Genomic DNA, 11,067 nt, shown 5'->3' on the forward strand with positions numbered 1-11,067 from the left:
GGCCAGCTAGGGGAAGGAGCCGGGGGTGGTTGGCAGGCCAGCCCTGCCCCCTTGTCAAACTTCTGGTCAAGGGGACAACTTGCATATTAGCCTTTTATTATATAAGAATTAGTTCATTTGACTGTCAACCTGGAGCTTAGCTGATGCTGAGGGATAAGAATATTGGTTACTTTCTATGTGGGCCTCTTCATGTCACATGGTCTTCCTCACAGCATGGTAGCTGGGTAAAAAAAAAAAATCTGTCTCAACAGAGAGGCAGCCATAGCCTCAGAAGTCGCATAGAGTCACTTCTGTCACACTTTAATCGCTGAGGCAATCACTGAAGCCAGCCCGGGTTCACGTTGAAAGATCAGACTCCAGCTCTGAATAGGAAAGTATCAAAGTTCTGGAATATAGTGTGAGAGAGAGAAAATACAGCTATACTAAAATTCACAGTGGGTTGGAAGTGATGAACTTAGATACATAGATCTGGAGTTCAAGAGAAAGATTTGAAGTCAATGGTACAGTTTGGGGGATCATGATTACATAGGCGGTAATTAAAGCCCAGGGTTGGCCATTTTCAGTGGAATTGCATTTAAAGTAGAGGGGAGTTTTAAGGCTTACCACCTTTAAAGGAGCAGAGGGAAAGAATATTCAAAGACACTAAGAAATATCTAGAGAGAGTGAACGAAGACGAGAGCATGGTGGTAAGAAAGCAAGGGAAGGAAGCATCTGAGAGAAGTGTCCAAAGTGTCAAAGACAGTAAAGGATTCCAGTAAGATAGGAGCTAAACTGTAAGATTTAGGTTGTACGTGGTCATTAGCAAAATTGATGAAGGTGGTTTTGGTGGCTGAGAAGTAGAGCAGCCAGATGAATTTAAACAGTGTAAGTAAAAGACTCCTTTAGTGACTGGGAAAGGGTAAAAAGAGGTAGGAAGCATAGGGTCGAGAAAGTTCTATGTTTCATAAAATAAGGAGTTCAGCTTGTTTGAAAGCATTTTGGGAATGCATTTAGGGAAGAGGAAAGTTGAAGATACAGGAGAAAGGAAAGGGCACGGGGTGAAGCAGTGGCCTGCGTCCTTCCTCTCCTGCTGTGGTGGCCATGTCAGTCAGACTCAGCACCTTGCTCTAATGCTCACAACTTGAGACGCTGAGCTAAGACAATGCCATTCGATTTGTATGTGACATGGGGCGATAAACTATCACAAACTGCATAACAGTTTCACTGGTTTGGCATCTGAAATGTAGAATCTGGGATGAAACTGGGTGACTACTTGATGAGAAGACATAGTTAATTCATTGACACCATCAAGTAAAGACGAATGGATTATGACTGTGTGTTTATATTATATGTTTAGTTACATAATGCAGGATCCAAGTGATTTCATTAGTAAAGCAGAATACAGAATATGCAATGAAACTTTGTTAGTGTTTATATCTCAAAACATGTATCTACCTAATAAGACTGCAACTATTTAGTGACTCGGAGTTCTCTTGTTTATTTTATTTAGCCATCTATATAAGTTTCAGTTTGCTCCCTTTTATGTATACTGAACACATTGATATTCAGTTTAGCTTCCTCTAATTAATTGATGTACGCATATATAGTTTAAGTTCCATTGTTTGCATAATTATTTGTATGACAAACATCAATAGATGTCATCAGACATAACCAAGTAAATTTTGACTTGAGTGTTTGCAAAGCTAGATGGTAATACTAAATATGGAAATAATTATATTTTAAAATTTAATCTATTGGACTAAATAAAATACTTTCCAGGATAGCACACTGAGATAATAACTTTGAGCATTTGACTGACAATGCATTCACACACATAGGAAACCCAGTAATCCTCATATGCCATGCATATAATCTAGGTAAAATAGCTCAAGAAAAAGTTGAATAGAATAATATTAACATTTCTGGACATTTGCAAAGTGAAAAGAAAAGTTGAGTGACATAATACAGCCAGAAGCAAAGTTATTAATCTAATATTTAGTACAGTTTCAAAATTAGTTTATTAAAGGCAAAATAACAGATGGCTATGAAAAGGAGAAGTGATACATATTTATGATGATGCTTATGAATGAAAGTAGATAGAAGATGTTTAAATATCAAAAACATTGTTTGTTCGGTATCAAACACAATAAATTAAAATAAGTTAAATAGTATAGCAAGCACCAAAGTAGTGAAAAGTCATAATGAAGTCTGAAAACAGTATAGTAGGAATAAACAGTAGAGGGATTTTGTGCAGGATACATTGTTTCTGACCTTTTTTCTGAAGTGTAATATTTTTTGCACATAAAATTTTATGTTCGCTCAATATTTGAAATACATAAAATCGGAAGGGGTCCAGGCTTGCCCACCCACCCCCTTCTCACCAAAGGTTCTCATGCAAAGCTATGCAAGTCCCCCTAGAGAATTTGTAGAGTTCCTAAAAACTCACTGTTTGGAAACCAAAATTTGACAAAGGTAAATCCCAAAACAGAAGTGATTATGCAACTGCTCATTATATGCATGAATAACTTAAAGTACATGACTTGTAAATCCTGTGTGTTTACATTTTCTTGAAAATGTAATAAAATCTGTGTGTAGTTTTAGCACCAAATCAAAAGTCAGCATCTTAGATATGATTTCTAAAGCTCTTCAACTTTATTTTTTTTCAGTAAAGTAAAATAAAAATTAATTGAAGTAGATTATTTGCAATGTAAAGATTGAAAGTGGACCCTCAATTTCCATGAAAAATCAAGAGAACAGAAAAAATATGACAACATAAAGGAGTACCTCCAGGTTATGCTAAATGTGCAGCACTTACAGAAATACATCCAAAGTCTTGATGAAACATTCACAAGGTTAAGGTCTTATCCAGCAGCTTGACTAATCAGGTCATTTAAGGTTAAAAGTAAATTCAGTTGAAACCCAAAGTGTTACAAAATAATGTTTTCTATATCTTGCAAGAAAATGACAGCCAGTAATTGTGCCAGGACTAACTTTCCAGGTTGGTCAATCTATTCAGGTGATCAAATCCTAGTTCCTGGGTGAGCCTAGAACATATATAGTATCTCTCAGAGCACATTATCTAAAGAAGACCAATAGCATTCATTTGCTGTAATTGTTACCTTCTCATGTACAATTACATTGCTTAAACTCTATTCTCAATCTCAAGAGATACAGTAAACAAGAACAAATGAAAAACCTCCATCTTTTATTAACTTATTTAATTATGCTTCATAATTTCCAAAAACCCAGATATTGTGGAATATAGATATAAATGTTAGTAGGAAAATTAGTTGTCTCAGAGCCTATTATTACTTTAACAAAGCAAAATCTAATTTCTTTGTATCACTATGAACTACTGCTAAAATAAATACCTCTAGATCAGTGGTTCTCAACCTTCCTAGTGCTGCGACCTTTAATAAAGTTCCTCATGTTGTGGTGACCCCCAATTTCATTGTTACAAATTGAACATAATTAAAGCATAGTGATTCATCACAAAAACAATATGTAATTATATATGTGTTTTCCGATGGTCTTAGGCAACCCCTGTGAAAGGGTCCTTCGACCCCCAAAGGGGTCGCGACCCACAGGTTGAGAATCGCTGCTCTAGATTATCCATACTCTGGGTTTCTTAATGAGCTAAGCAATTACAATCAGTAACCAAAATCAGAAAACCGAAAAATTTTATAAAGCTAACAACTTCTTAAACTAGCTATATAAGCCAAGGAGAAGTAGGATCTTCAGCCATGTGATAAACTAGAAGAATTTGAAATTCAAAAAGTCTCAATTTATTTATAAACTAGAGGCCCGATGCACAAAATTTGTGCAAGGGCCTTGGCCCCAGCCCCTGCCCGCTGCTGCCTCTGCCATGGCCCCCACCCACTGCAGCTTTGTCTGGAAGGAAGGATGTCTGGAAGGATGTTGGTCTAATTAGCATATTATGCCTTTATTATTATAGGCTAGAGGCCTGGTGCACAAAAATTTGTGCACTCAGGTGGGTCCCTCAGCCCGGCCTGTGCCCTCTCGCAGTCTGGGGCCCCTCAGGGGCCCCTTCCCCTGGCTGCTGGCACCAGTTTTCCTCCGGCGCCCGGAACTCAGGCCTTCGCTCTTCACCGGGGGAGCTAAGCCCCTCGCTGCTCACCGCGTGCGGGCCCCAGGGGCGTGGTGGAGGCCGGCGTGGCGGGCTTCCCTCTTTGCTCTTCGCTCGCCACGATGGCCTTCACTCCCTGCTCCTGCCCGGAGCCAGCCAGCTTCGCTCCATTGCTTGGCGCCTACGTATGCAAATTAACCACCATCTTTGTTGGCAGTTAATTTGCATATTAGGGTGGGGTAGGGCAGCAGCTTGTCTGGCCCCCGAGAAACCCAACTTGAGTCCAGGGCCTCATTCCCTTCGAAGCCAAAGTCTTCCTCCACCTTTATCTGCACGAGGGCCAGCTCCGGAGTCAGCGGGACTCCCGCCCGGTGCCCTTCCCGTGGCGCTCGCCGCCTCTTCTGCCCGCTGGGCCCCTCGCCAGGGGCTGGGCTGCTGGCTTCTACGGACACTGGCGTCCTCCTGGGTGGGGACAGCCCCTCTTTCTCCGGAGGCTCGTTCTCAGTGTTGCCTGGGGTGTGGGCATCTGTGCCCTGGCTGCCCGCGTCCTCCAGTAAGACGGTGAACTGGCTGGCTCAGTAGTCGTCGCCGTAGGAGTCCAGCACCCTCATGAGGAACCTCCGCTCCTGCTGGAGTCTCCGTGTTATCCTCTATATCTGATGGAGCCTGTTCAGGACCCGCTCCTTCACCTGCTCGATTTCCCTGCAGCGCCAACCCAGCGCCTGGTACTTCCTGTGATTGAGTTCCCGTTGGCGCCGCCGCCAGCCTCGGGCTGCCTCCACCTCTTCGTCTCACTCCCGGAGGCTGGAGCTGCCCAGACCCACAGACACAAACTCCACTTCGGTCTCAAGCTCGCTCTCCAGAATGTGACCACCGAACAGCGGAGGCAGCGCCAGCTCCGAGCCGGGAGGTGCTGAGAACTCCTCAAAGCCCACGGCTGCCATGGTCCCCTCTCTCTGCTCCAGCTCCATTTCTCCCCGGCTCCCTGCGCAGAACTTCCAACCTTGCAAACCTCTAGGTTAAAGTGGCTCACAGAACGACAGGCCTCATCAGATTCCAGGGCCAGGCACCCGGGCCCTGGCCGCTAAGCCTCCCGGGAGTTGTAGTTCTCTATTTCTGGCTCGCCTCCCTCGCCCCACCCCCACCCCGAGTCCCAGCTGAAAGGCCCTGCTTGGTGGTCTAACGCCGCTGCCAGGCGTTTGAGTCGCCTCCGTCTTTATTCAGGTCCCGACACCGCGCTCTCTGACCATGGAGACTCTCCGCTTGGGAGGCCCGGTCCTCTCCGCGGACTTTCTGTGGGCCCCCGGGGCGTGGTGTAGGCCTTCGCGGCGGGCTTCCTTCTGCTCTTCGCTCACCACGCCCACTGGCCTTCTCTTGCTGCTCCTGCGCCTACATATGCAAATTAACTGACATCTTTGTTGGTGGTTAACCGCCATCTTTCTTGGCAGTTAATTTGCATATCGCCCTGATTAGCCAATGGGAAGCGTAGCGAAGGTATGGTCAATTACCCTTTTTGTCTTTTATTAGATAGGATGGGAAAAGAGTATCCCTAATGTAGGTTTGTATCCTTTATAATGTAAACTAGAAAAAGTCACCCAAGTTTGAACTAGAAATCAGTCATGTCAATAAAGTGATCAAAATATGATGGGGCAGGAATCTCAAGGACAATTTTCTTCTCTTTATAAATTTGCCCCATTGTCTTTGCAACAACTCGGGGGATGGAAAGAAAGGCAAGGTGAGCCTGGGCACCTGCTTACCTCAGGTTCTCTTCTTTCAGGAGAACATCGTTCTTCCGGGTGTGGAATTGCTGTCTTTGCATGTGGCCTACCTACAGGCTGCACAGGTTGCCACAACTGTGCTAAGCATCTTGCATATCCCAACAATGACTTTCCAGACTGCATAATTTTTTTATTTTCAAACAAGATTCAAGAGAACTCTAAGGTTGTGATAAAAAATGAAACTACCACTGCAAAAAAAATTTAATAATTTAGGCCGAGTAACAAATGCAGTCCAATTCAAACTAGACAAGATAAGCATATGGCTTACAACGGATGGCACTCTGGTTATTTAAATGTTCCTCTAAATATACTTAAACATTTTCAAAGTATGATATTATATTTTTACATGTAAGAAAAACATATGGAGAAAAATTTAGATTTTTTTCACACTTAGAGTCTCTCACTTAGGATTTGCCACCTTATCCTGGAATACCATAGATTACATCATTTTAGTTAAACTTCCCTTTAATTTAAATCAGCTTCTTGAGAAAGGAAGCATATAGCTCCAAGTTATCTCACTCAATGCAGGATTTTGAATACAAGTTCAAAAATTCATTAATTGATTGTACAATTGATGGCACACTTCACTTGTAACCTTTTCTTATATTCCTGACATGCCAATAATTCAGAGATTTCTTTTTCATTTCATCAGCTGTAGATGTGGAAGTTAACAATTTAAGGTGTACTAATGGTTTGTATTCTGTTTTTTTTTCTTTCATTTCAGTCTGTTCCCAGTATTCTAGAGGAGTATTTGCCATTTTTGGACTCTATGATAAGAGGTCAGTACACACCTTGACCTCATTCTGCAGCGCCTTACACATCTCCCTCATCACACCAAGTTTCCCTACCGAGGGCGAGAGCCAGTTTGTGTTGCAGCTGAGGCCTTCCTTGCGAGGAGCACTCTTAAGTCTGCTGGATCACTATGAATGGAACTGTTTTGTCTTCCTGTATGACACAGACAGGGGTAAGTCGTTTTTCCATATCTACATAAGTAGAACTCTCATTTCAACCTGAAATGACCTTGTATACTTGTGTGATTTAGCAAAATATCTTAATCCCTAATATGGCTAAAATTAGAAAATGGTCAATGTGTATACTGTTAGTATTTTTACCTTGACTCTGGAGGAAATTCTCTAATTAAATAAGCTTTAAATTCACAAGGTTACTCATGAGCAAGCCATGCTTGGTTACATAGTTGAAATTAAGAGAAATTATTATTTTTAACAATTCTGAAGTCATATTTCAGGTACCATGAAGTAAATAAATAAGTCTTTTATCTCAAATGTAAATAACTTAATGTTTTGGAACATCTTAAAATAGTATCATACTGAGCCATGGCTTTGAGTTTGAAATGTGAGACTTTACATGAGGAATTGGAGGATCATGACAATGACAGTGGATCTGGAAGTAAGGCTTCTCTTGCCGGCACCTTTCACTTTGCCTTTAGCTACCAGGCTGCCACTATTAGTAAATGATATTATATGTGTTGGAGGAACAAGGCGGATCACTAACATTAAATTATTGACAATCCATACATGTTTGTACAAAGTATTTTAATTTTTTTAGTTAGAGACATAGCTTAAGGAGTTGTTGTTGTTTTCAATTCTGTTTTTTATTTAGTGACTAGAATCATAGCAACATGTTATATTTCAAAATAAACATCAGGGGACCACCTGTGGGGTTTTGTCATTGGTCCTTTTTCCTTAAAGTGTAAGATTTATGAGAAGATAAGAAGTTAGGATAAAAGTTGAAACAAGCAACATTTTAAGAACATCCTTGAATAGAATTCCATCTGTGAAATGAGTAAAACAATAAACATAAAAGCCATAAACAAGCAAGGTAAACCTCTTGAAGATATAATTACCTTCAAAGATTCAAAGCATAATTTTCTATTTCAGATATGAAAGCTCAGTACAGGAATTTATCTTTCTCATTAAAATTCACATTTTTAATCAGGTGGGGACAGTATGTCAGATGAGATGCCTCATCAACATTTCTCTTAGCACATTACTTATATTGGCATTCATGGTACATTTTCCTTTCTGAGACAAGCTCAGAAAAGCTATACTATCAATGTATTTTCTGCATGGGTAGAGCATACTCTAATTCACAATTGAAAATATTGGAATCTACCTACGTTTTATGACATCATTTTCCAATAACTAACCATTCAAAACAACCAAGATTTCTTTCCATAAGTCAGTGATGGCGAACCTATGACACGCGTGTCAGAGGTGACACCCGAACTCATTTTTTGGTTGATTTTTCTTTGTTAAATGGCATTTAAATATATAAATAAATATCAAAAATATAAATCTTTGTTTTACTATGGTTTCAGATATCAAAAAATTTCTATATGTGACACGGCACCAGAGTTAAGTTAGGGTTTTTCAAAATGCTGACACGCCGAGCTCAAAAGGTTCGCCATCACTGCCGTAGGTGAGTGGCTAATCAAACTGTGGTACGTTCAGACAATGAATTATTATTTAGAGCTAAAAAGTAATGAGCTACCAAGCAATATAAAGGCATGGAGTAAACTTAAACACATGGTATTCAGTGAAAGAAGACAATTAGAAAGGGCTACATGCTGTATGATTCCAACTATACCACATTCTAAGAAAGGCAAAACTATGGAGACAGTAAGAGTCCGTGGTTTCCAGGGGATAAGAGGAAGCAGGGGTGAATAGGAGGAGCACAGAGGATTTTTAGGGCAGTGAAACTGCCCTCCCTGACACTGTAATGGTGGACACATGTTGTTATATATTTGTCCAAAAGCACAGAATGGACAACAGCAAGAATGAGCCCTGATGTAAAAGAGGGACTTTGGGTGATAATGATGTGTTGATGTAGGTTTATCAATTGTAAAATATGAGTGTCAAATGCAAAAAAAAAAAAATACACTTCAGTAAAATCAATTTAAAATGTTTTAAAAAATTGAATCCTAATGTCAAGAAATATGTACTAGGATGTGGATGAGATGTTTCTTCCTGTGGTTCGTTATGACACAGCTCAGTTTCGCACTTTGGGCAGAAGTTCCTTATTTTATGGCATCTTGCTCTCGTAGGTCTCATAGTAATACTAGTGACCTGTGTCTCACTTTTTTTTTCTTTGCCCCTGTGTCAACCAGTCTCTAGCAATGAGAGGGTGTAGGCATTTGTGCATCAGACTCCCTGCCAAACAGAGATTAAAAGTGATGCGTTGCTTTTGGACCAGTTTATAATTTTCAGGATCCTCACTCCTGCATAGCAAGTGAGGTGCTCAGCCTTGAGCCACCTCCCATTACCTCTCACCATGGTATCTCTCTAGTGCAGGTAGATGTACATATTGGTTATTTAAAGACTCTTTCTCTTGGTAAAATTTCATCCTTCAAAGGCTGAAGACCATCAATGTAAAGCACTATTTCTTTTAATATGACGTCTTGTAACCTTTAACCACTTACTGGCTTGCTGCACAGGATGACAACTTTTTCGTTGTCATCACCCTAGAATTTTACTGTTTTACTTCTAGCCTTCTAAATTCAAGTCACTCTAGAATTTCATAGTTCTCTCCAATAGTTGCTTCAGGATGTATAACAAGTCCTTTCTATTATAGTAACCCAGCCCAACTTTAAAATAGACACCTTCACTTCAAGCGGTAATTGTCTGAATGAAAAATAACATGTCAGAAAAAGGGCCATATTTTGATGCTCAGATGCTCACTCTGCCCTCTTACCACCATGCTTCCCAATATTCTGGGGTTTAATCGGGTACTTGCAAAGGGCAAGAGTAATTGTTCTCTTTGGAAACTGTTGTGCTCATTTTATAAGTTTAGGATCTCAGCCCAATTTATTCCCACTTAGATACTATGCTGAATTATGCATCACTATCACCAAGGGAGGTATGAACCTCAGTTATGAGCATATGATTAACTTCTATCATAAACATAGTTGGCTAAAAACAATCCATATTTTCACATAATGAAGAAAAAAGAATACACATCAACATTAATGATCAGAACATTTTCTAATTAATGCACAAAACCAAGTGTAGCAAAATTAGATAATATGGAATGTTTGGGTATTTTAATCCTCTACTGCTACCATAAACTGCTTATCTAAACATTTTTCCCATTATAAGTAACTGCCTTAATTATGATCCTGAATTTCTCCACAAACTTTAGTGAAATATGAAATTCTGATGTATCATAAATCCTTACCTTGGAATTAGTTATTTCATTGACCCAAATCAGTTATTCCTGAAATCTTAATTAGTGTAGTGATATAAATGAACTCTTAAGATACAAGAGCTTCACCATCATAAATTAAAGTCATGTTTTCATGTTGAATTACATTAAGAAAAATAATGATATTTTATTTCCTATGCTATAAGTCCCGTGTTCTGGTCCTGGTCTGCTATTGTGGAGCTGTGTGGTACTGCCTATATTTTTCTCCACATCTGAAGGAAGGAAGGAAGAAAGGAAGGGAGGAAAGGAAGAAGGAAGAAAAGAAAGAAAGGGGAGGATTTTTTTATCCCAATAATCAGAGGCATCCTTTTATTACGACACTCTGGCAACTGTACACCTAGTTAGCTCCTTCCATCCTTGCCTATCAGGCAAGGCCAGGCCAAGTGCCATTCTAAGAAAAATAATCATGTTCTATTTTGTCAGTATAGTTATCAATCTGCCTTGCCTATCGCTATTTCCATTTATCTTCATATTTTTAAACATGTTTTATGATAGATTTGTTACAGCAGATGCTGTCATACTTTTAAAAATGCTTAAAATGTAGAATATGTGAAAACAATTCAAAACAATTGGCACGATGATGAGAAAAGTTTGCAAATTACTGAAGGTTTAAAAGTAAAACTAAATTTAATCGACAGTTTTTATCTTATATTTTAGACTGTAAATAAATCCAACATTTTTTTTTTAAGCATAAAGGTTAGAAGGGTGACCTGCAAGGGAAGCCATGAAAATCATCTGCTCTGCAATAAAAAATTAGTTACTTGTATGCATAGAGGGTGTGTCATAGGAATATCAGTATAAGTGCTTCTGATTATGTCACATGTTTATGCGTACTATTCTTCTGTGGCGGCTTTCTCTTATCAGTAAAGAAATTCTAATAGTTTGTACCAATTCTATTTTTAATTTAAGTTCTTTATTGTTTAATGTATTACATAAGTCTCCTTTTCCCCCCATTGACCTCTCCCCAGCCGCCCCCAACCCCCAGCACATTCCCTCACCCCC

General features: G+C 39.8%; 1 protein-coding gene and 1 pseudogene across 7 annotated transcripts in view; one reads left to right on the forward strand and one right to left on the reverse strand.

Moving 5' to 3' along the window:
• GRIA4 (glutamate receptor, ionotropic, AMPA 4) overlaps positions 1-11,067 on the forward strand; it is a 415,907-nt gene that overhangs the window by 132,069 nt on the left and 272,771 nt on the right. For all 7 annotated transcript variants that reach the window (XM_005886335.2, XM_005886337.2, XM_005886336.2 and 4 more), the window contains exon 3: positions 6,569-6,808. In XM_005886335.2, coding sequence (XP_005886397.1) covers positions 6,569-6,808 — 240 coding nt within the window. The remainder of the gene's footprint in view (positions 1-6,568; positions 6,809-11,067) is intronic.
• LOC102256694 lies at positions 3,689-5,100 on the reverse strand (annotated as a pseudogene).

The sequence above is a fragment of the Myotis brandtii genome, unplaced genomic scaffold (assembly GCF_000412655.1).
Source record: "Myotis brandtii unplaced genomic scaffold, ASM41265v1 scaffold971, whole genome shotgun sequence".
Classification (NCBI taxonomy): Eukaryota; Metazoa; Chordata; class Mammalia; order Chiroptera; family Vespertilionidae; genus Myotis; species Myotis brandtii.